The sequence below is a fragment of the Alexandromys fortis genome, unplaced genomic scaffold (genome assembly GCF_014885135.2).
Source record: "Alexandromys fortis isolate MF-2015 unplaced genomic scaffold, M_Fortis_MF-2015_v1.1 scaffold_50, whole genome shotgun sequence".
Lineage (NCBI taxonomy): Eukaryota > Metazoa > Chordata > Mammalia > Rodentia > Cricetidae > Alexandromys > Alexandromys fortis.
This window is the reverse complement of record NW_026067932.1, coordinates 6,286,745-6,313,831: the sequence shown is the minus strand read 5'-3', so window position 1 is coordinate 6,313,831 and position 27,087 is coordinate 6,286,745. Positions and strand designations below refer to the sequence as shown.

The 27,087-nt window shown below is 37.9% G+C and overlaps 1 protein-coding gene across 7 annotated transcripts in view; it reads left to right on the top strand.

Moving 5' to 3' along the window:
• Anks1b (ankyrin repeat and sterile alpha motif domain containing 1B) overlaps positions 1-27,087 on the top strand; it is an 864,790-nt gene that overhangs the window by 270,623 nt on the left and 567,080 nt on the right. For all 7 annotated transcript variants that reach the window (XM_050145702.1, XM_050145698.1, XM_050145703.1 and 4 more), the window contains one exon: positions 21,448-21,584. In XM_050145702.1, coding sequence (XP_050001659.1) covers positions 21,448-21,584 — 137 coding nt within the window. The remainder of the gene's footprint in view (positions 1-21,447; positions 21,585-27,087) is intronic.

The window sequence follows — 27,087 nt, the reverse complement described above, 5'->3', positions numbered from 1 at the left end:
CTCCCTCCCTCCCTCCCTCCCTCCCTCCCTCCCTCCCTCCCTCTCTCTCTCTCTCTCTCTCTGTTTCTCTCTGTCTGCTTTCCTCCCTCCCTCTTCCCTTTCCCTTCCCCCATAGGTGATTTCATGTGTGGCGTGGCTTTTGTTATAATCAGTATGCTGAGGATCTGAAAATATTTATTTATAGTTATAAGCAGTTCTCTTAATTTAAAGCCCATGCACATATCAATTTTCCTGTCCATCTACAATTCATTAAATAGCTATACCTATGCCTCAAAGGCACCCAAATTAGTGCAAATATCCCAACCTCAGCTTTCCAATCTCTTCCTGGAATCATGTTTCTGATTTCGGTAAAAGGATTAATCATTTACCCAATAGCAGCAACCCAAGTGTCAATCTTACTACCTACCTCTCCATCAACTCTCTAATCCAGACACCAAATCTTAGGGTTTTTTTTTTTTTCGAGGAATCAATGATAGGATAATTCTGGTCCTTATTTTCTCTCTGAAACCTACTGACTTCTCTTACTGTCTGCCATAACCGTTCACTCTTATGGATTATATTAACAGCCACTAATTTGTCTTCTCGCCTTAACAACACGAGTACAAATCTGATTGCACTACTCCTCCAGGTAAAACCCCTTTGTGGTTTGCCACTGGTCTTGGAAAAATGGCCCAAATTCTTAGTGAGGAGTTCTGACTTTTTTATTGTTTTGATAGTTTTGTTTTTCTAGACACTCAGTAGCTTTAACCTTTGGCCTCTCCAGTTTCCAACTTACTTACCAGCCCTCTTAGTTACTTCATAGAACGGTTAGCTCATGTTCTTCTTCAGGAAACCCCTTTGGCACCCACACACCCTGAGCCCCAGAAAAATGTGAATGCTTCTCCTTTCAACCCCTCTAGTGCATTCTAATATTCCTTTCCTCGATAAATCTTATGACCAAAATGATACAGTTATTTTAAGGTTTCTGTTGTTTGGCTTCTATTATCCTAAATTTTGCTATGTGTCATTGCAGCCATGGTTTCTACCCAATTCCCGGCCTCAATTCATGTAAAAAAGAAACTAAGTAATGTGTTAGAATAGTTGAAACATATTAGCTTGGTTTTAAACTAGTTTGTAAGACCGCACTCTCATTCCTGTTCTACAGATGAGAAAGTCAGGTCATAAAATGGCGCAGAACTTGCTAACCAGTGAGAGCACTAGAATCTGAAAACAGAAGATTTGGCCATATTCTTAACCATATTTTCAGTTAATTAACCAATTAACGAACCCTGCAGTCTTGAGGTTTCTGTTTGTTTGCTTTAGCTTCACAAGATAAATCTTGAAATTTTTTTTCTTTTCAAAAGGAAATAGGAAGCTTTGGGAAGTTGTTTACTATTCATGAGCGAACCTGTATGAGCCCACCTGTAGACACTGTAGAATGTTATAAACATTCTAAAGTAAATGAATAAGTTAGAGCAACTCAAAAGACAAAGTTATCAATGGCAAATTAATAATGACACATCTAAAAGGAAGGGTCACTTAAGTCATGAAAAGGTGTTCGGTTTTTTTTTTTGTTTGTTTTGTTTTGAGACGTAGTATCCCAGACTTGTCTGACTCTTCTGTGCAGCCTAGGATGCTCTTGAACTTCAGATCCTCCTGCCTATACTTTCTGAGTGCTAGGCTCATAGGCACACACCTGATTTGTGTGGAACTGGGGAATGGAACCCAAGACTTAATGAATGCTAGGCAACACTGCCAAACGAACTACTCCCCAACCCCAAAGTAATATTTTTGCATAGTGATTATGTAGATTTTCACTATGGCACATGGTTTTCCTTTGGTAAATATCTATCGAGTGAATCAATGCATTACATTTAATGCCTCTTAGTGGTCATATTATATGCAAGTTCATGCCTGAAACCAGGAAGATATTACATTGCATTACCATCTTTATTGGTAAAATTATATGCATTGCTTATTTGTTTGAAAAATTTTTATATTCTCCAAAATTTCTACAACTAATGCAAATTATTTCTATAATAATTAGGGAATGATTAAGAAAAACTTATTCTTTCACAAGGTTCAATATATTTCACCAAAACAGTTGGGTTCTATCTAATTCATATTAAATATGTACATTATTTCCTCCTTTGAAGAATGCAAAATATACTTAGAATGGGTATGGTCTATAAAACCCTTGAAGCTCCTGCAATAATATTTCATCTATTAAAGACACAAATTTTGTTGACCATGTCCTTTGCTTTACAGAAACATCTCAGTTTCAGGAGGTCCTATTTATTGTTTTTTTTTTGTTGTTGTTGTTGTTTTGTTTTTCTTTTTTTTTTGTTTTTCGAGACAGGGTTTCTCCGTAGCTTTTGGTTCCTGTCCTGGAACTAGCTCTTGTAGACCAGGCTGGCCTCGAACTCCCAGAGATCCGCCTGCCTCTGCCTCCCGAGTGCTGGGATTAAAGGTGTGCGCCACCACCTCCCGGCTGGAGGTCCTATTTATTAATTGTTGCTCTCAGTGTCTGTGCTACTGGGGTTATATTTAGGAAGTGATCTCCTGTGCCAATGAGTTCATGTAGACTTCCCACTTTCTCTCCTATGAGGGTTAGTGTGATTGGCTTTATGTTGAGGTCTTTGATCCATTCGCACTTGAGTTTTGTGCATGGTGATAGATATGGGTCTATTTTCATTCTTCTACATGTTGATATCAAGTTATGGCAGCATCATTTGTTGAAGATGTTTCTTTTTTCCATTATCTTCTTTTAGCTTTGTCAAAAATCAGGTGTTTGAAAGTGTGTGAATGAATATCCAGGTCTTCAATTCAGATCCCTTGGTCCTCCTGTCTGTTTTTATGCCAATACCAGGCTGTTTTCATTACTGTAGCTCTGTAGTAGACTTTGAAGTCAGGGTTGGTGATGCTTCCAGAAGGTCCTTATTGTACAGGATTGTTTTGGCTGTCTAGAGATTTTTAACAGCAGCCTACAGAACAGGAAAAGATCTTAACCAACTCCACATCAGACAGAGGACTAATACCCAAAATATTCCAAGAACTCAAGAAACTTGACATCATAAGAACAAATATTCCCATAAAAAATGGAATAAGACCTAAACAGAGAACTCTCAACATATGAATCTAAAATGGCTGAAAGATACTTAAGGAAATGCTCAACATCCTTAGCCATCAGAGAAATGCAAATCATAACAACTCTGAGATTCCATCTTACACCTGTCAGAATGTCCAAGATCAAAAACACCAATGACAGCTTATGCTGGAGAGGGTGTGGGATAGGGGGACACTCCTCCATTACTGGTGGAAGTGCAAATTTGTACAGCCACTTTGGAAATCACAATGGCAATTTCTCAGAAAATTAGGAAACAATCTACCTCAAGACCCAGCAATAACATTTTTGGGTATATACCCAAAGGATGCTCAATCATACCATAAGGACAGATGCTCATCCATGTTCATAGCAGGGTTATTCATAATAGCCACAACCTGGAAACAACATAGATGCCTCTCAACTGAAGAATGGATAAAGAAAATGTCATATATTTACACAATTGAGAACTACTCAGTGGTAAAAAAAAAAATGACATCTTGAAATGTCCAGGCAAATGGATGGATCTAGAATATATATATATATAACCTAGACAAATAAAATATGTACTCACTCATAAGTGGCTTTAAAACATAAAGCAAAGAAAAAACAGTCCACAAGTCCATATAATCTAGACAGCAAAGAGACATACATGAATGTACATAGGAAGGAGAAAAAAAATATCTGAGTAAATTGGGGGTGTGGAGGGGCCATGGGTAAGATAAAAAGGGAGAGGGGATGAAGGGAGGTGAGCAGGCAAAAATGTATAATTCAATGAAAACAAAAAGACACAAATTTTGAACATTTTTGCTTAAACTTCAGAATATTCAAATTTTATACACAAAATTTTAATCACAAAAATTGTGCATGTGAATTTGGTGCCACATGATAGATTGATATGTAGATCTCTCCTGTGATTAGATTAAAGCTATCTGTCTCCTAAACATTTTCCACTTTTTTACTGCAGAAGCATTCAAAATCCTTTCTTCTATGTTGAAATAAGGAGCGGCGGGGCTGCGTCCCTGGCACCCGGCCGCCCTCATGGCTAGCTTATGCCCGAAATAATTACATGGAAACTGTATTCTATTAAACACTGCCTGGCCAAGCTAGTTCCAGCTTCTTATTGGCTAGCTCTTACATATTGTTCTAATATTTTTAATATTCTATGTAGCCCACGAGCTGGCTTACCAGGGAGGATCTTAACCTGCCTCTGTCTGGAGTGGGAGAACCATTGCTACTCCTCGACTCACTTCTTTTTCCCAGCATTCTCTTCTGTCTACTCTGCCTACCTAATTTTCTGTCCTATGAGGGCCGAGGCAGTTTCTTTATTAATAAGAAATCACTCCCACATCACTTCTAGCTCACTTCTAGCTCCTCTAGACAGAGTGCACAGTTGCTTTTTGGGTGTGTTGCAAGAATATCCTCATTTTGATGATCTTGTTTTGTGTGCGAGTTGAAGCCTTGATGCGAGTCATTTTCAGAGTCCAGAGTGTTGACTGTTGCGTGACAGAACCATCTGAAATGCCACATCACTGTAGCTCATGGGACTTCACAGTTTCTGAGTTTCAGCCTGTTCTAACGATGAAGTGGTTACTGCATGGAATTACTCTTATAAATTTCTCCTGTCCAGTTGCTGCTGCTTTAAACTGGAAATAGTATTATTCTGAAAATATAACCTTGCAGAAGTCTTTCCTAGTGCTTGGAGACCTGTATTTAACACCTTTATTCCCATCCCTGTGTTGTCTAGACATGCCGGATATGTGTACTGCAAGCTCAGTAATTCACTTCAGCTTCTTTTATATAAATGCTCTCTCTGCCGTTCATTTCAGATTATGCTGAGGTGGTTCTCCCTTTATGCACTCCTACACTCTACTTAAGAAACATTAACCAAATTAACTTACATACAGCTGTCGTCACATTATATATTTACATGGGAACAATTTTATATCAATCCTTACTGTACTCGAGATTCTACCCAGTGAATTACATTTTATATGTGCATTAGAATACACAAATCTGAGAAATCCAGACTAGATGGTTCTGTTAGTATCTCTGAGGAAAATTTTAAAATATGAAATAGATAAAATTTATTTAATTGTGTTCTTGAATAGTTCAAAAGTAGAGAGTTAAAAATATTTAAATATTTAACCTCAGTTAAGAATGCAACATATTTACAAATTTATCAAACTGTCACATTTGTCATTATATATAATATTGCAATTGAGAAAAGTCATCAATACTTTGTTGAAAGGAATGAGAATTCAAAAACAATTTTGTTGGAATAAAAAAAATGCCACAAAGAGAAGTCACGGCATCTACATAGAAGGTTTAGTGGAAGAGGAGAGAGAAGGGGCAGAAATGGAGCAGAAAGAGAGGGTCGGGAGGGACAGGGACTGGTCCCTGGGGGCCAGAATAGCAGAAGAGAAAAAGAGAGGGAAAAAGAGACTGGAGGTGGGCAGGGTCCACCTTTTAAAGGTGCTCTTAGTGGCTGCAGCTGAGGATGAATCCTGTCAGGACCCCAAGGGCAGGCCAGTCCAGATGCCTGAGTACTGACATTAATGGAGAAACCATCTGTCTCTTGTATATTTGCTACACAGGTCTTCCTCTGTGTTTCTTTGATGTGGGAGTGATTTCTTATTAATAAAGAAACTGCCTAGGCCCATTTGATAGGCAAACCCTTAGGTAGGCGGAGAAAACAGAACAGGATGCTGGGAAAAAGAAGCTGAGTGAGGAGTCGCCATGATTCTCCCACGCCAGACAGTTGCAGGTTAAGATCGAGGCTACAGATAATGGGCCAGGCAGTGTTTGAAAGAATACAGTTTCCATGTAATTATTTCGGGCATAAGCTAGCCATGTGGGCGTCCGGGTGCCCAGGACGCAGCCCTGCTGCTCTTAATTCAACAGAGTGGCGCCCAACGTGATGGGCTAAATCCACTTAAAAACCTGGGAGAGCTTAATTTAAAACAGAGAAAAAACAGAGTTTAACACAGAGTTTTGCTCTTTGTTGGTGGTGTGCCGTAGAGAGATTTCCTGATTCAGCAACCACAACAGCAGCAAAAAAAAAAAAAAGCTGTGCCATTTTTAAAAAAAGCTGTGCTGCCAGTGCAAACTCTGGCTTTAAACCATTTCAAGGCTTTTATGGGACTGGATGTTTGTGTTCCCGCTTGGGATCGAAAGGAGAGTGCTCTGAGGTGGTGCCGATGGCTCAGCACTCCCTGCTTGCACCTGGGCAGAAGGCCGAATCAGGCTTAGGCAGGCGGAAGAGCATGGCGGATTCCTGCCGCCATACAGACTGTTTTCAGACTGCTCAATGCTCTGCGTGTCAGATTTGGCTGTAACTTGGATGTGGATTGCATCTATTCCGATTTGGTATGATAGACCACGCCCTCCTGAAAGGCTGCTGTGAACACCCTCAAAAAATTGCTTCGCTCAATTGCCAACTGAGATGAAACTAGCACACAGGTTATATTATGAACAACCTAATTAACAACGCCCCCGTTCAGCAGGAAGCAGTTTGGAGAGAAAAAAACTACGCCCATGTTCCCAAATATTGTTTATAAATGTTCTTTTACACTTAAAGGGGGATATGATATAGATATGAATAATTTGCATTGGTATGGATTTTAAGGTCAATTTTGTTATATGTATTTGTGATCTTGATTAAGGTATTGTAATTGTGTAGTTCATTTAAAATGTAATGTATAATTAGGAAATATAGGTTGTTAATGGATAATCATTGATAATAGTAAAGCTTGTAGTCATGTTAGATTTTCTAGATATATAGAGAGATATTTCAGTTAGATAGGCATTCTTCATATCTCTCAAAGGCTGCAGAATATGGCATTTAAATGTTTTAATAACTTAGGGCTTTTCATGACAATGAGACACATCTGCTCCTGGCAGCACCAGCTACTTCAAGAGGAAGATGGGCAGCGAAGAGGATCCTTATGGAGTTGGATAGTCATTTGGGCAAGAAACTGCTCTTGCCTGGACTGTTGCATAAACTGTACACAGAGAACCCTCAGAGAGAGGACTGCTGAACTTGCCTAAAGGTGAGATGGCCTTTCGGGGTTCCTGCTTCATAAAAGTATTCACGAGACATTCTGCAGGACACAGCAGAAAGTGACTAAACTGTCTTTGAATTTTCCTGCTTCATGGAAATGTCTCTGGATACTATGGGCCTGAAGGCCAAAGATGGATGCCCCAACGGTACAGAGGAACTTTGGGTGACTGTCCAGGCAGCGAGATGTCTCTGTCGTTTCTAGAGTTTTGGACTTCTTATTTACTTAGGTATTATTATATCCTTCTGGAGTCTTTGATGGAGTTGAAGAATGAATAGTTATAGTTTTCCTTAGTTATGATAAGAGATAAATTAGATATAAATATTGTAACTGTAATTCTTACTTGATAACTGTTTTAAATGTAATTTTACTATGTTAAAGTTAAAGCCTTTCTTTTTTTGTTTAAACAGAAAAAGGGGAAATGATGGAGGTGGGTCTTGTATCTTATCTGTTGCTTTCATAGGTTAATAATAAAGAAACTGCCTCGGCCCTTATAGGACAGAAAATTAGGTAGGTGGAGTAAACAGAAGAAAATGCTGGGAAAAAGAAGCTTAGTCAAGGAATCGCCATGATTCTCCAGCTCCAGACAGACGCAGGTTAAGATCCTCCCTGGTAAGCCAGCTCGTGGGCTACACAAAATATTAGAAATGGGTTAAAACAATATGTAAGAGCTAGCCAATAAGAGGCTACAGATAATGAGCCAGGCAGTGTTTGAAAGAATACAGTTTCCGTGTAATTATTTCGGGCATAAGCTAGCCATGTGGGCGTCCGGGTGCCCAGGACGCAGCCCTGCTGCTCTTAATTCAACATTTCTTCTTGCTGTTTGGGTTGTTTCCCTTTCTGTACAACCACTCACTTACTCATCTAAGTGTCTATTAAAGATTCTGTGCCTTCAGGCTCAGTAGACGTGCAAGACTCACACAAAAAAAGCTGGGCATGGTAACACACACCTTTAACCCCAGCACTCAGAGGCAGAGGAAGGTGGATCTCAGAATTCAAGGCCGATTTGGTCTATAGAGTGAATTCCAGGACAGTCAGGGCTACACAGAGAAACCCTGTCTTGAAAAACAAAACAAAAACCAAACAAACAAAACAAAAACCTGAATGGCCCTCTACTGAAGAATGGATAAGGAAAATGTGGTGCATTTACACAGTGGAGTACTACACAGCAGAAAAGAAACAATGACATTTTGAAATTTGGGGGCAAATGGATGGATCTAGAAAACATCATATTGAGTGAGGTAACCCAGACACAGAAAGACAAATAGCATAAATACTCATTCATAAGTGGCTTTTAGACATTAAAGCAAAGAAAAACCAGCCTACAATTCCCAATACCAGAGACCCTAGACAATAATGAGGACCCTGAGAGAGACATACATGGATCTAAACTGTATGGAATATAGAAAAAGACAAGATCTCCTGAGTAAATTGGGAGCATGGGGACCATGGGACAGGGTAGAAGGGGAGGGGAGAAGGGAGGGGAACACAGAAAAATGTATAGCTCAATAAAAACAATAAAAAGATTCACACAAAATGAAATCAAATAAAATAATAGAAATTTTAGCTTGAATGCATTACATAAAATAATAGACACAATAGGCATCCAGGCAGACCATCATTGTATAACCAACTATATTTATCATTGCCTGATTTCGCCACACCCATGCTTTGTGGACAGCTTATTCTTCCACTTATATAGAGACCATGAGGGAAAACTGGACACCATTTAATCACATGATTTTCAGTGCTCTTAATTTCCATAGATCCATCTAACTCGTTACCGATATATTATTGTTGTCTGTGTCTCTTGCCTGAGCATAGAGAAAGTGAAAGAGAATAGTGAGATGCTAAAAGCTATGTCATGAACAGGACAGTGAACTAGGTGAGCAGTTCACTTCTTTTGTAGATTGACTGATGTTTAATCACCAGCATGTGTGGGGATCCGGGGCCATGTTACAACTGAAACACGCTGATACATTGTGGGTGAGAACACTTTGTCTCAATCCTGAGACACAATGATTCAGAATGTCTCCAAACTATGAATCCATGTACTTTTTTCTTAATTATTTTTCTTGGAAATCCTATTGGATTAGTGCTGCTATTTTAAAAAGTTTAACACCGCTGCTAATTAATGCTTATTTTCCTCTAAGTAGCATTTATGAATGTTTACAGTCTCATTATAAAACTGAATAAATTATCTTAATAAAACTTTTGCCTAAGACATACAAAGCAAAAAGAAGAAAATATACTTTCTTTATATCCTACTTATCAGAATAACTAGCAATCTAGTATACTTCTTTTTCTTCCAGTTTTTCTGTCCATAGTTTTACATGCATATGAAGACTTGGTATACATGTATTATAATTGGGTTCACTTTTAAAGTAAACGTGGTTCTGATTGCCAAAATATGCATGCTTAGCCCGGCAAGGTCTGGAAAAGATTTTGGTAGCAGAACCCTTGCCCCTGTTTTCTACCACCCAGTGCATCAACCCAAAAGCGAAGGGCGAATACAAAATGTTAGAGTCCAGCATTCTGAAAAGCAAGATACTTGCATGCTTGCCTGGAACAGAAACACAAGCTAGGTGGGACCCGAATGGCCAAGAAATGGAGACAGCCATGGACAGAATGCATACTTACAGGGAGTGGAGGCTAAAAGAGCTTCACTGGAGGTCGGGCCAAAAGTCAGCCCCACTAATGAGAGCAAGCAGCAGGGCATGTTAGAATCTCGGGCCGTGAGAACAGAGGGAGAGTGGTTCATAGTCATAGAGTGGACGGATTTTAAAATGAGCTAGAAAAACTAAGATATAAAGGAACGTTTTGCTTTTATTAAATGTGTTTTTATAAAATATTTTTAAGATTAAACCACTGAAAATGAGAAACATAATTTGTATTTTTTTCAGCCAGTAGTGGAAAAATAAAGGAACAAAGGAATACTTAGTAATTAAAATATCTCTAACAGTAGGAAAAAGGAGTAGAAAATTGACCAAAAAGATTAAAAAAAAACAAAAAACACACAAAAGGAAAATATAATTAATTAAAGAGATGATGATGTGGAATGTAATTTTTAAAACTATTGCTATTTGTTTTTTTTTTTTTAAATTGATCTAGCGAGACAGAGCAACAGAGTCTTTCTTAAATGGAACAATAAAGCAAAATACAGGGCTGGGGAGATGGCTTGGCTGGGAAGACATGTGCTGTGCCCACATGGAAACCTGGATCCCCATGCTCAGCATCCATGTGAGAGTTGAGTATGTCAGGTATGGCAGCGTGTGCCTGTGCCCCGAGCTAAGTAGGCACAAATGGGAGAATCCATGAGGCTCTCTGGCAATTGGTCTATCCAAACTGGCAAGCTACAGGGTCAGCGAGAAACCTTGTCTGAAGAAATAAAGTAGATCGTGACCTCTGTCTTCCACATATGCACATTCATGGTCACATGCACCCGCACTTCTGTACACACACACACACACACACACACACACACAAGAGTATATATTAAGCAAAGTCAACTTAATTAAAGGCGTTGAAGAGCTGTATCGCCAGTTAAAATTTAATTGGAGGTTAGATATTATGCAACAAAACAATAAAATGATAAACCTGGGGAAGCATAATACTAAGGAGTAAAATCATACAATTTTACATGTAATAATTTGTTCTACATAAGCTTGAAACATTAAAAGTCAAAATAGGTAGGACTTTAAAGGAAACAAAAACTCACACTTCATGCAAGGTTTTGTTATACTTTTTATAATATTGATGAATATTCATAATATTGATGCATGAAATCATATTAGAATATAGAACTTTTACTAATATAATTAACACGTTTTAATAAACATTATGGGGGGCTTGGTACCAAGTATAAAGCATATTGGATTCTTGAATAGGAAACAATTTATTCTAAGTAAGATCTGGTAGAAGATAAAATTTTTGATAAAAACTGTAAGATGAACACTAAGATATTTTACCTAAACTGAAATTCATTTAATTAAACTATCAAACAGTTACTCATAGGCTATGAGGACCTTCTTAAAAATGATGACAAATTTTAATTGATTCAAAAAGTTAAGTAACAGTTATTTTCTTGTTAATCGTGCATGTCATGTGAGACAATGCTTGATTAGTAATTTGGATATTTCTTATCTATAAGAACTCCCAAATTTCTAAACTAATGTCACTTTATAGTATAAATAGAATCATCCAAGAATTTTTAAAAAAAAATTATGTCAATGAATTAAAGGTTTCAACAAGTAGAAATGTAGTAAAAATGATTTTCTGTAATAGCTCTTGCTATGCCCAATGTCTTCCATTTTTAGAATAAAACTCCAATTCTTCCTTTATTCTTCAATCCACAGCAAGTATGTTGAATTTGCTTAATGTGTAAAGAAGTTAGCAATGCAGGTACACTTCCTTAATCTCAACTATACATAAAGAAACTAAATTTGAAGATTGAAGGAAATGAAATGCTGGTTGGATTAGCAGTATAAAAACTAGTCAACTATAATGATTTGACACTTTTTAAAACATGACCCAATATGAAAAAATCTTTTAGACATTTCAGATTCATATATTTTATTTATGTTTCTTTCTTAGCGTGTCTTGTACATGTATTAGACATTTATACACTCTCCTCTAAATTTTATCTTTAGAAATATTTTTACTTACATATTTATTTTTTGAGAATTTCATGTAGGAATACTGTATTTATGTCATTTCCCTCCCACCCCTTTGTTTACTCCTCTTGTGACCCTATCTCCAATTTAAGACCTCTTATCTCTTTAATTATTATTGTTACATATATACATATGTATATATCATAATATACTCATAAACACAATTCTCTGAGTCTCTTTACTGTTGCTCTTATGTCTGCCTTTTCATGGTTGCCCATTTGCACTTGGATAACCAATTGAGGGTTTGTCCTTGGAGAAGACTGTTTCTCCCTCTTTCAGCGACCTTCATTCCTTGCCTTTATCTAGTGGTAGGATCTTGTGAATGCCCCTCCCTGCCCCACATCATGTTGCCATGTCAACCAGTTGTGTTATTTTTAGGTTTGATTGTGTATTGAGTTTTCATGGGTACAGCTTTCTCAACACATAGAGAAGACACTATGCCACAGGCAACCTCTCCACCCTCCAGATCTTGGATTCTTTGCGCACCCTCCTCTTTGACACTCTCTGAGCCTTAGATGCAATAGCTGTATTGTTCATTTATCAACTGGAGCTGGGTACCTAGGAGTCAGTTCCTCTCTACATTTTGACCAGTCGTGGCCTTCTCTAATGATATCCATCTGCAGCTTCTTGGATGAGGGGCGAGAGCTCCACTTCCCTGTGGATACAGGGTATTTAGGAAGCAATTAGAAAGTACGCTGGCTTAGGAAACTGGCAGTAGTCGATTCTATCAGTAGTCGGCCCTATCAGTCATGGTAATGAGATAGGTTTATAGTGTGAAGCATGAATTCTTTCCTGTTAAGTGAGACCTAAGTCCAATTTGATAGCTGTTGTTTGCCCTTAGAATATAAATGCCACTCAGGGCTACCTTGCCGTGCCGATCATTGTCATGGCATTAAAACTAAGTGGGCTATTGATTGTTTTTCTCCATCGACCGCTCGCATGGCCCCTTCTAGTACAGTGAGAGCTAGTTTCCAGGGAGAGGCATCCCTGTCAGCTCCAGCTCTAGTCCTCCTAGTCCTTGTCCAAGGAGTGCGGTTTCTTCCGATATGGGCTCTTCCCTTCTGTTTCTAGAATGCAACTGAGAGAAATGACAATGGACTATATTGTTTTAGGGGTCTCCTGCACGTACATTATCAACACCTCAAAGGGACGTTTCCCCTGCTGGCACAGGGGTTTTGTTAGTTTGTAATTTTGTGTAGGGAGCCGGAGGGTGTTATTAAATATCTTATTCTGTTTCTCTCCATGCTATTATTATTATTATGTTTTTGGCTGCAGGGTCTGTCACTGGATATTTCTCATTTATGTGTGGTGAAAACACTCAGAATCTTTACTTTTAAATTTCCAGATGGATTACAGGTAGCACAAATGAATTTCATCAGTTCTCGGTTTGATGGATGCATAGAATGTGTTGTTAATGGTGCCGAGAATAAAAATGTATCACCGTTGATCTCCCTCTGATACATGGTTTCCTTTGCTTTGGCTGTGTAAGCCTTGTAGTGGTATGAGATGTTCATAGGGTACCTCGCTGATGTTTGAGGAGCCACAAGGCTGTTTTGATCTTCATTCCTATCAGCAGTGTGCAGGCCTTCCTTCCACTACGCTCACTTGCCTGCACTTACTAGTGCCATATTTTCTTTATCATTCTCTTTCAGTTGTGTTTCTCCCAAGTGACACATAGCTTTTCTCACAAAAACCTGGTCTGATGCTTGCATCTTTATTTTCACTTAAGAAAATTCCATTTGTGTTTAGCATAATAGCTACTGTTCCTTAATTATTTTCATCATTAGGTTTCTTATTTTAATCTATTTATTTAATTCATTAATTCATCCATACCCATTTGTTTTTCTTATTTCATTAAATTGCTAGTAATATTTTCTTTTTACTCATTGGGAATTTTTTTATCATATTCATTATATACTAAAATGGCTATCTTTCTTTCCACATCTGTTGTCAAATATCTATTTCTCTGGTATATGAAAACTATCTATCAAATATTGACCCAGCTAAGTCATTTAACACTGCTTTTGCTTCATGTATTAGTTAGGATATGAACTTGGCAATTTAACAGATACCAAAATTAATTTAACTACTATTTTCTTCATTTCAAACACATTGGCCCAAGAACTGTGTTTTTGACTCAGCAAATGGGTTGCAATAAATAGAAAATGCAGCTTAGCTACCATCTTTCTAGAAAGCTTACTCATAAGTTTTGAGACAAAGAAGGAATAAATTATAAAGTAAAGGACTAACATAATTTCAATTAAAAAATTAATCTGCACTTGAAAAGGCTCAAACAAGACTGACCATGAGAAAATAAAATACAAATAAATAATATCAAGTTAAATATATTAAATTCACAGAAGAAATTTTAAATGTAAAATGATATAATGAATTGTTTTATTAAAATGACTAGGACATAAGCAAAATATATAATTTTCTGTGTAATAGTGATTTCCAGGCATAAATCAACAGATATTAGCAGAATTGAAAGCAAAAATAGATGGCATTGATAATTTAATCAGATAGTTTTATCAAACCTTAATAAACAGACAAAACTGAGGCTAAACAAACTTAAGAGAATATTTCAGGAAGCGAACTATCTAAAACTACATAACTCTGTAGTTGTATGGCTTAATATTTTATCAGCATACTCTCCAGTGTAAATAACTGCATAAATTCTAATCGTGGTATTACCACATGGATTCAAGTAATTCATTAGAAAGTACATTAGGACCAAATAATACTTGCCTTGCCACTTAAAGGGTCCCTGTTGTCATCATCTAAACTCCAGTATGGAACATAAGTAACACGGTTTTATAACTTATATTTGTTTCTATACACTTTCCATTACATAGTGACCAATTTCTAAAAGAAACCAAAAAGATTTAAAGAAATCTACTTATTCGTGCAGCCCGGGCAGCAAACATGTTGGCCGTACTATAAATGTTAGCCAAGCATCTAACATACTAGTCATCTGTTGTTGCCTAGAAAATTCATCCAAAAAAATGTGTCTGAAAACAGCAAGCATATACTATCTCCCCGGATCTGGAAGCTATGAAAGGTTTGTTTTTTAATGTCCGTGACTGAGGGTCTCTCATGAGGGTACAGTCAGTCTGCTCAGTAGAACTATGGTCATTTCAAAGCTTGGGCAGAAGGCTGGAGGATTTGCTTCCAAGCTGGTTTGTGTGGTGCTACACACATTTCAGGTCCTGGTGAATTGCTGAACTGATAGCTTCAGAGCCTCGCGACGTTACACTGGTGTTTGATAAGGTTCTTCGTGTGTGACTACCTCCTCTCTCAGTATAAGAGATCTGAGAGATGGAGAACCCAAGAGGACACATCCCACAGAGAACCCAGTGACTTTATAACCTGTTTCCAGAAGTGACACCTCATTGGCTCTATGTTTTTTTTTTGTCTGAAGAAGACCAAGCTTAATTTTTAATTATGTGGGAAGATTATTCATATGCATTGCAAACATTAGATATCTATACCATATAACACACTCCTAGGCTTCACCATAAAATGACTAGCATTTTCATTTCAATTACTTAAGGCAAGGCCCCATAGTCTATGACCTATAAATAAGTATGATCCACTGTTTGTTTTCTTAGATAGTTATCACCAAGCACCTACTATGTACCTACAATTAATTCTGTTCATACATGTCTCAGTTATCTTTACAGCACTATAAGAAAGGTGTCATTTCATAGATGAGAAAACAGATTTTCAGGATGCCAGCATAGATTTGACTAATCCCAAATTCTTTATATAGTCTTCCCTTTAAGTATTTCCTGTAATAATATTGCATTCTATTCAAATTGAACTTTCCTGAATTCTGACAATATTCCTCCTTCCCTTCTATTTATTGTTTTTCCTCTTCCATCTCTGGGAATGCCCTCCCTTGCCATTTCCTTCCGTTAAAAGTTTACAGATGAATCAGACAGCATTTGACAAATTATTAATCTAATAACTATATATTTATGGGGTTAGTATTGCAATTCAGTACATATAGTATATAACGATCAAATGAGGGACATTGACCATCATTTCAAACATTTGTTATTTTCTTCTGTTGGGAACATTGAGTTTTCTCTCTTCTGGCTTTCTGAAGCATACAATAACTTACTGTCAGCTAAAGTGACCCACAGTGCTGTAGAATATATCCAGCTACATTCTGTATTCATTAATCATCCACTCTCCACCCCCTTCATCTAGCCAAGCCTCTACTTATATAAGACCAACATTTTATCTTCTGTATAGAAGCTACAGTTTGTAGCATTCATCTTCCTACCTCTTGGTATCTTTCCTAAATCCCGGTGGGAAGAAACCTCAATCTCATTTGTCAGGTGTACGTGCCAAACGTTGTCCTTTGCATCCGCTAACTGTTCAGTATAGTCCAGAGAAGGATGTGGCAGATACACGCTGTAACCCTGCACATGGATTATTTTATATTGGTAAGGTATTTGTCTTGTAAATAAGCTACTATTTCTAAGATTATTATGTTGGAGAAAACTGACAATGTCTAACCTGTGTAATAACTTGAGCAGAATCTCATTTCTGTGTGAAACTTCAGGTACACCTAGCTATTCCCTCTAGGCAGTTTTTCCCCACCTTATTTTATCCTTGCCACCAACTGCAGGTAGAACACAGAACACTCGCTTTGGATTTAGGCTTCATATTGCGGAGTCCACTGGGTAAGTACCTAAATGATATATCAAGAGTATTTTAGGATGAAATTTATTCCCCAAGAATTTTATGTATACTTCAGAAGTCTAGAATACCCTCTATTTAGATTTTTTCCCTGAAAAAACCAGAACCAGTGAAGCAGATCATCTTTCTCTGCATTACTAAGAACATTTGTGATGCTTGTGTTTGGCACAGGTTTTGCTTGGTCCATCTTATTTCACTGGATATTTCTTAAAAACTGCACTGAAAGCCGGGCGGTGGTGGCGCACGCCTTTAATCCCAGCACTCGGGAGGCAGAGGCAGGCGGATCTCTGTGAGTTCGAGACCAGCCTGGTCTACAAGAGCTAGTTCCAGGACAGGCTCCAAAACCACAGAGAAACCCTGTCTCGGAAAAAAAAAAAAGCTGCACTGAAGTAAGTCACACAGAGGATAAGAGGAATGAATCTACACGATAAACAATGCAGTATAAAATCAAATGGCTAAGGCAATCACAGATTCAGAAAATGTAGATACTTGTACTTGTGTTTGCTAAGTCATTTAGTCCTTGATTACCCAGTGTTTTCTATTTTGCTAAACCATTGCAAACACTGGAGAATCTTTTGGTTTATGTTTGTATGAAGCTTTCAGCATTGATCCTGACTTCCTGGTGGTGAGTCGTTTCTATGGTGGCTAGTTTTGTGTCAACCTAATGCCCGTCAGGCTGCCCGCACTTGGCAGAGCACTTCTCAGGGTTTGTCTGAGATTGTTTGCAGATGAACTTAACATTCGAACGGTAGACAAAGACTTGTCTTTCTTAGTGTGTAGACTTTATCCAGTTGACTGAAGAGCTGAGTGAGAGGAATTGAGGGAGAGCATTTGTGTTTTCTGGACTTCACAGTTTGCCCTACTAGGGTTTTGAGCTTGTTAGCCTTTGTGATAGAGCATAGCCTGCAAGTTTTCCTTTTTCTCTGTCTTTTGGAGTTAAAGTAATATTGGGTATTGGCTCTTCTATATTTCTAGCCAACAGCTGCCAATCTTGAGCTCTCTGCCTTTATAATGTGTGATCTTGATAGAAAGTCTTTTTGCATGTGTAGACATTTCTAGTACATTTTCTCTGGAAATCCCTCAAGAGACAAGGCCTCAAGAGACCATCTCTTACTTCTGAAATTACATTTTGTCTCTACTAATCTGTATTAACAAATAACAGATGTGATTGAAAAGCTGCCCCAACATCTCAAGATTGTTTCTGTAGATACTATATTTAGGTATCTTCTTATTTTGTGGAGTTTCATCTTCCTCACTTTAACTATGACATTCACTTTGATAGAAAAATAAACTTTTATTGAACTTGTATAGGCCTAATTACATGTAGGTTAGCTGTCTTTCATTTCATCTGCACACAGAGGCCCCAGATAATAATTGTAACATTCCTCTTTTTTATAGTAAAGAATACCAAAAACAGAAAGATAAAAGTACGTTGTGTTTGGTATGCAGGTATGCTTTTTGCAGAATTCAGCATCAGTACTACAATGCAAACCTGGATGCTATTTTGAATTAATAGGTGATGGAAGAGAAGGAGGAGGAGGAGGAGGAGGAGGAGGAGGAGGAGGAGGAGGAGGAGGAGGAGGAGGAGGAGGAAAATAAGTTATGTGTAATGCTCTTGATTTTTTTTTTTATGACCTGAGTGAAACATAAAATGACTGTGGAGATGAGCCGTGATGCTAAGGAGTGTAATTCACAGATCATTGAAGACTTTGGTATTGTAGCGATCAGACTCAGCTTTTTACATGTTTAGAAGTTCTCTGTCCTGCCTATCTGTCCCTCAGCATCTGTTCATTTCCTCTCTCCATCCTTTTTTTTCCAACCCACCTCCAGTTACTCACAGTACAAAAAAATGATAAATGTTGGAGATGATTCATGAGCTAATTACCCGAATCCAGGCCCTGCACATTGTGTGGAGATCCTGAAATATCACCATGTACCCTATAAATGTTTACAATTTTTACACGCTGCATTAGAAATATTTTAAAAATTCTGTCTAAACACATACACTAAAACAATCAATACTTGCCATTTTCAAGTAAATAAAAGCCAAGCTTAAAAGATGTGGGAAGTGAGCAATGTCAGGTAGTGATATGGGAGATCTAGTGAGCAATAGATAGGAATTTTAGAATTTAAAAATAGAATTGAAATTAGGGGTTTGCCAGCAGAATAGATACAGCTGAAGATCAAAAAGATAAACTGGAAAATAATATAAAAAGCACTTGTGAGTGTAATACAGAAACAGTATGAACAATAAAGCATAGGCTACAATAATAATAATAAAATATATCTAATACTAACTCATTGGACAATAAGGTACAATATAAAAGTCAGTGTTAGAAGCAATAAAATAAAGTATGTGTGTTCATATAGCCTTATTTATTTCTTCTGATGTGAACTGCCCCTTGTAGTTCAGGACCTTATAGGACAGGACCTTAGCCACCTTAGACTTCTTTCAGCCCAAGAAAGAAGTCTATTAGTATTCAGTACATCACAAGAGTTATTTTTTTTAAAAAAAAAATCAGCTTAGATTGGGAAAATGAATTGGTATTTTTGATCACATAGATGCACAGGAAGACTGAGCAAATGTATGGAGCTCCCATATATCCCTGTGTCTCCCACCACCATCAGCATCCCTCACGGAATGGTGCGTTCACTCTGCGTGGTAATGCCTGCAAAGATACTGCGTGATTGCCCAAAGCTCATGGTCTAATCTAGTCTTCACCTTTGGAGGTTTACTTCTTTGGTTTAGGCAAATGTAAAATACATTAACCCACCCAAATAATACCTACAGCATAGTTCTCTGCTGTAGGGGTCCTCTGTGCTTTGTCCATTTGCCCTCTTTCCACAGTCTACAGTATCTATTAAATCTTAGAAGGGTGCTCCATACAGTTCAAAACTTTTTATGAATGATCCATTTAATTCAGATATTCCACATTTGCTTTTCTGTTTCATGATTCTCCAGTGAAACTAAATTAATTGTATATGTGTGTGTGTGTGTGTTCATGAGGATTGTGCAGGGGGATGAGTGTTCATATGTATGCACACGCATGGTAAGGCCAGAGCTTGTCTTCAGGTGTCCTCCTCAATCACTTTCCTCCTCCGTTGTTGAAACACGGTCTCTTACTGCATCTCAATCGCATCACTTGGCTGTGCCTCCTGGCCTATGTGATCTCCAGGGACCCTTTGTTCCTTCCCTGATGGCAACCAAGCGCTGGAATTACAGATACATGCCATAACCCCATCTTTTATGTTGGGAATCTGAAGTGGGGACTTCATGCCTATACAGCAACCACTTTACTGACTAACCCATCTCCCAAGGTCCTGAATTGCATTTTTCTCTGGTGGACACAGTCTTAAGGGAATTAGCCCCTTTCTTTTTATGAACACAGGTGTCTTTATAAATGATCCCTGCTCCCTTGGGCCTATAAGCAATGGCCATAAAGCAGAGAAACATGCTCATCTAAAGCAAACACAGTCTTAGTCTAATTTGCAGTAGTTCATTTGTCTCGGACATAAAATTGTTGGACACAAGTGTAAACATAACAGAAATGAACTTCTTGCAGACCCCCACTCACAATAGTTTTCATTAACAACCACGAAAGACTTCCAGTTTCTTATCAAGCACATGAGCTTTCTGTGTGCTCACCAGAGTTGTGTTATTTTTCCATCCCTCTCAAGGTATTTCAGGCATTTCCAAACTGTACCTCTGGTGTTACTTTACGTATAAATTGAAAAGGAAAATACTCCCCGGCAATTTTATCTACTTCCCTTAGACTGTGACTGAAAAAGCATGGGATAAAACCGGACTCTCTGATCATGGCGAACAATGAGGACTGATGAGAAGCCAAGGTCAATGGCAAGGGGTTCTGATCCTACTTCATGTTCCGGCTTGGTGGGAGCCTAGCCAGTTTGGATGTTCACCTTCCTAGACATGGACGGAGGGGGGAGGACCTTGGACTTTCCACAGGGCAGGGAACCATGACTGCTCTTTGGAGTAGAGAGGGAGGGGGAGAAGAGTGGGGTAAGGGGGAGGGAAATGGGAGGCTGGGAGGAGGCAGAAACTTTTTTTCTTATTCTCAATAAAAAAAAATATAAAAAAAAAGAAACTAAATAGCAAACTAGACTGAAAAGTGCCAAGCTAATGTTACATAATTTAACAGCAAACGTATTGGCAACTTACTCTTCACTAATGACATAACAAATAAAAAATAAAATTACATTGAATAAGAAAAAAAAAAGAAAAGGAAAATACTGCACAAGATGCTGAATTCCAAGTTATTTCTTTTAAAACTCCATATGCCTCCCACTGTCAAATGCTGAACACCAGGGAAGGTTCATTTAGAGCTTGAAATTTCAACTATTTTAATTTTGAACATGCAGGCTTCTGTGATTATCTAATAGTGATAAGTTTGTTTATGTTTTCTACAAATGTCAGTTTGTTATTAAAGTTTCGATTTAAGAATGGCTGGGCAAAGTTACTTTATGGGCTTGAGTGTGGGTTCTAGGAACCAAGTAGATATGAAATTCTTAATAAAAATGAGCTTTCATTAAAAAAAATTATGGGAATTGTTGGCCAGACTCATCATATTGAAAAACTATACTCATTGTCAAGGTAAGGTTGTGGTCTTCCATATAGCAGTGGTAGTCTTAAGAACTGTGGAGGATGATCTGCCACTATAAACTGAATATTGTTCATTCATGTTGGAACAATATTTCAAGGATTAATATTCGCCCTCTTATAGGAAAACAGAGCAGTTGGTATGTATTTCTTTTAAAATACATCACTGATCAAATTCTTAATTATGTTATTAAAATTGATACCACTTTTAAGTTAAAATCTCAGCTCATATTCACAAAAGATAATTTCAAGTCTTGCGAGGTAAACTGACTCAGTTCATGGACGTTCTGTTTTTCCTCGCAGACAATGCCTCTGAGGTAGCAATTACTGCTCCAGGAACTGGTCACCACAGAAGCAGCTCTACAGGCCCAACACCTGACTGCTCACCTCCATCCCCCGACACCGCCCTGAAAAACATCGTAAAAGTTATCCGACCACAGGTAAGTGAGTACCTAGAATGAAGTCATCTTCACGGTAAATGTTTCTGAACTGATGCACGTAAACGCTTTACTTCTACGCTGGGGCTGTTGTATAATTTAGAATAGATTTGTATATTAAAAGAAGAAGACTCAAAACAGGCTGTTTGCTTCCCACAAAGTTCATAATAGATGCTGAGATCTCTATTAGCTCTTAGAAAATGAACTTTTATATTAGGAGAAGGATTAAATGAAGCATAGAAAAATAAATGGTCATTGTGCATTTTCCTCAGTATTCTAGTAATGGTGCTGTGGGTCTTTAGCCGCTACTGTGTTCTGAAGCTTCTTCTGGGCAAGATGCGCTGTTTGTGCTTTTTCTCTGAAATGGATACGGTTGCTTTCAGCTGCCTCCCCCTTGAGGCATCTCATGCTGTCATGTTAGATCCTGCACTACTAATCTGCGTAGTGTCCTCCAGTGTTCTCATTCTTGGTAATCCGTCTTTACCTTTTGTTCTTTTTTTTCCATTCTTGTCACTTGTCTGTATGTTTTTTCCTCATCCCCCTTCTCTTTCTGTTGGGTTTCCCAGTAGGCGGTTTGCAGGCAAGCTTTAGAAATATCATTGGGACAAGCTGTTCTGTGATATTTCATTGAAAATAGCACGTATAAAGCTGTTTGCATTATAGTTTTTGCCAACAGATGGACCTAGAACATGGAATTGGTGGTGTTCTCAACCTGGCTCATTCTGAATGAGCTTCATAAAATCCAAAAAAGGGGGACTTAAGATCCAACCAATGCCTTTCAGCATCTCTGAGACATATAGGGCATGAATGAATTATTGACCCAATCTGCAGTGTAATCTTATGTCTAAGACAGTATAAGCAATGATTTGTTTAATAAATAACATTCTTTATTATAACTTACTTTAGATTATTTTATGGAAGTCTTATCCTCATCAGACAATAGTATTTCATCTTCACATATCCAGTATGGTTTATAAAAGGTCTTTGCATAAGATGGATTGTATGTTGGTTATCATTTATTTAATGGCTAATAGCCACATATAAGTGAATTAATGCATACCATACTTATCTCTCTGTGTCTGGGCTACCTTACTCAGGATGATTGTTTTTAATTCCATCCATTTGCCTGCAGATTTCATGAAGTCACTTTTTAAGTAATATTCCATTGTGTAAATACACCACATTTTCCTTATCAGTTTTTCTGTTGAGGGACATCTGGGTTGTTTCCCAGTTTGGGCTATTATAAAATAAAAGAAAAAAAAATACAAACTAATTTGCATTTCTTTACCTGCGCATTTTTTGCCCATGGGAAGAATGTGTGAAGAGGTGAGGTGGCGGGTAAGATTTGCCTTACTCATTGAAAGTAGATGTTGCTCAGGTAGCACAAGCTGGACCCCTTCTGCTGCATTCCCAGCTGAGTCTCTTTATCCTGCCTCTATGTGGAGAGCCATTGCACCCATGGAACCCTGGCTTCCGGGGAGAGATGGAGCGCGTGCAGCATTGCAGGTGTTCTGAGTAGCGTCTTAATTACTTGCAGGCCGCAGACTTTGCAGGGCTCCGTTGGGTTTGTGTTTGTTAACTGGCTAAGTCGCAGCTGTTGGCTTCCCATCCATGTTTGATCTCCTCACCTTTGTTTCTTTGGGCCCTTTCATGTCTTAAAGGCCTCCAGATTGCCAAACATCCTATTTTTAATTAATAAGAGCTGAAATATTTATATGCTGCTGGCTTCTCTTTGTTTCTCTCAAGAATATTAACCTGTAAGGCCGAGTTTTTCTGCTTAGAATAACCCCCAGACTTCTACCTAAAAGCCAGATCAATTATTACCCTTAAAAAATACTAGAGAAATCTCTCTTGAAAAATTAAGTAGGTGTATTGACATGCCAATTTTCCTTCTACTAAATAATTACATATTGCTTGAGTTTGGCTTTTTGTTCCTACACTGACATATAAAATTGTATTTATTTGTAATGTACAATAGCGTACGTAGATGAATACATACTTTGTGAGTTGGAAGCTCTATCTCACTAGTAAATGCATTCCCTCTTGCCATTTTTGTATTGAGAACATTTAGCATCCTCGCTCTTAGCATTGTGTATACAATATGTTACCACCCACATAGTCACCATGCAGTACAGAGATTTCTTGAAGTGACTTCTCCTATTTATCTAACTATAAATATCTGTCTCTGACTAGCATCTTTCAAAGCTGTTTCCCTCCTATCTCCCCCAGCCACTGGTCCCTACTCTTCTGATCTCTACTTCTATGAGATTGCTTATCCTTATATTCCACAGGGAAGTGAAATGATGCAACCGTCGTCATCTCTCTGTGTCTGGATTTAACATCACTAATTGTCAGGGAAATGCAAATTAAAACCGTAATGAGATAGCATCTCATTCCTTTAAAAATGTCTGTGATCAGAAAGGATAGGGATAATAAGCACTGGCAAAGATAGCAGAAAACTGAACCCTTGCACAGTCTGAGTAGAAATGTAAATTAGCATAGCTATTATGGAAAGCTGTGTGGGGGCCCCTAGGAAGCTAAAATTATGACCACCAGATAATAGAACTCGCCATATGGTCCAGCAGCCCTACTATTAGGCACAGATCTAAAGCCACTGTGTCAAAGAGCGATCTGTGTTCCCTGCTCATTGCAGCAATGGTCAAAATAGCTAGCATATAGAATAACCTAAGGATTCAACAGTGGATGGATGGATAGAGAAAATGTGGTTCATTCACACAGCAGAGAAGTATCCAGCCATCCAAAAGTAGAAAATCGTGCTTTTGTGATGGCCCACATGGCCTGGGGGATGTCAAGTGAAGTAAGTTAGATGGTTTTATTTTTAATGTTTCCTGGTAGAGAATCCTACCCCCCCTTCCATTAAAACACGCAGATCTTAAGTGAACAGCTTCACACTTTGTCTGTTGTACTCGTAGGTGTAAATCTCACCCTAAGCAGGAGTTCGGCCTTCACTCTACTTTCCTCCTGACCATAGCCAAGAAATTTCCCTCATTTCTGCCTCACAGATGAGTCCTGCGTCATTTTTATGTCACAGATATAGATGATCTATTATTAGACTTTATATAAATGGAATCCTACAACTCACGTGTTGGCTGGTGTGTATCATCACTTCACTTCTTTCATTCAATATATGCTTTTGAATTTCATGCATATTTCTGCTTTAAAAATGAATTGTATTAATACACTACAGTTTGTTTCTTAGTTCTCTTGGTTACTGGTGCTTGCTTTTGTTTGTTGTTTTGTTATATGTGTGTTTGTGTGTATGTGTGTGTGCACGCATACAAAACACTGAATCCAAGTGGTGTTGCCCATATAAGCATGCGTGCGAGGTCGCCCACTGGGGCTGGGCAACCTTACTGGCTCTTCTGCTACAGAGAAAAGTGACCTCTCCCACAGTAGCCATCCGCTGCCAATTGCTCCTCAGCAAGGGGTGGAGACTATGGAGCCACTCCCAGTCCACACTAGAAATTTTAGCCAATGGGAGCCGTGCAGGACTTGTGCAGGTCATCACGGCTGCTGTGAGTTGTGCTGTTGCCATGACATGTGCATGTCTTCGTATATTTTTGTAGATGTATGTTGAGTGGCATGGTTGGATCTTAAGGTAGATAATTTTATAAATTATCTACTAGACTTCCCTCTAGTCTGAAAGCAGGCATTCCTTTCTAGAGCCTCCAAGAGCAATGCATGACAATTTCATTTTCTCGACACCTAAGCTTGTCAATCGCTTTTAGTTAGCCATCCTTATTGATGTGAAATGATTTATCATTATGGTTTAGTTTAAGTGTTCTGGTGACTAGTGACATTGGATGCCTTCTCTATAGCAAATGCCCATTCTTATGAGAAACTTCTCGTTTTTAATGGAATTTTTCAACTTTTTAATTGTTGGTTTACAGTAATTCTGTTTTCATTCTCTTGAAATTCCTAAGGATTTGGATTCACTGTCAGACAGATGCGTGGAGAATATTTCCCCCCAGTCTCAAATTTGGTTAAGCATTTTCATGTGTATCTCTTGATGACTAGGGTGCTTCAATTAGATGAGATACAATTTGTATCATTTTATTCTTCTTTTATGGTTACTGGTTTTTCTCTTGTCCAGGATATGAATGAACTCTCTCATATTTCATCCTTGAAGAATTTTTTCTCTTGCTTAATTTAAGTTCACATTTATAATGTAATCAAGTTATTTTATATGCTGTGTGATTTAGGGTCAAGATTTGGTTTTGACTACAAAGATAGAGTCTGCTCATCAAGCTAAATTGATACTTTGTAAGTGTTAATTATTTAACTTTCTAAGTGTTGTTGGTACTTAGAAAATCAATTAAATTTTATATTATGTGTTTCATTTAAAGATATAGTCTGTTTTGCTTTATAAACAGTATGTTTCACCGGGTTTTCTTATGTCAGTTTAGAATAATGGTAGCTCACTTTTCATTTTGTGAATGTCTCTTCCTTTTCTTCTTATTGTGACTGTGGTAGAAATTATATGGTGATGTGTTAACCCTAAAAATGCCTGCCTTGTTTTGTACTGTGGAAGAAAGAATTCCTTATCTCCACATGCACTATAACATACGGTTTATGGGGCTTTACCCCCGGCTTACTGAGAATTTTTAATGTAAGGGAATTTTGACATTTCCCCAAGTGTTTTTGTCTGTATGTGATAAGCATATAATTCCACCACCCCACCTTTCTTCAATGATACAGCAAAATACAGCCTTCAGGAAGTCTTTGTTTTCAGGCGCTAGGATTCGAACTCAGGGTCTTGGGCACACTGATCAAGATTTCTTTCACGGAAGTGTATCTCCATCACCTGTATCTTAACTCCTTTAAAAACACATTAACATAACTTTGCACTTATGGAGTCATGATTGTGATCTGGTGTTTTATTGCTGTAATGCCAAATGCAGGTATGAATGGACAAAGCATCCATAGTAGACAGATGTATTCGATGTAATTTGGAGAGATTGACTGGTGTTTGTAAATCATTTTAAGAGCGGTAAGAACAGACTTGATCAGAGGGTGGTTTGGACAACAGGTACTCCTGTGCACCTGCTTATGATGGATTAGGTGGCATCACAGCCTGAAAGAAATAAATATTTTTGGAGATTCAGTGTGTTCATCAAGTTAACAATAAAGTGGCTTAATAATTATTATCTTAAAATGCCATCTCTTCCTGCTCTTATTAAATAGAATCTTAAACTGAGATTATATAAAGCTCTTGTCAAACCCAGAATAATATTTTACTGGGCACTCTGGGGTTATAGAATACATATGTTAAATCTTAAAATTAGAAATAAGAGTGGGTATGCAGAAAGCCAAGTCATATGACTCAGAAAAGAAGTCCCAGAATATTGCAACGGATTACAACAAAAATAGATAAAGAATAAAAGGTTGTCAAAGAAGCAGCCTCCAAATTATTATTAAATATTGAACTATGTCTATTATGGAGCATATATTTCATCTATTTCTTATAAAAATGCTATGAGATTGG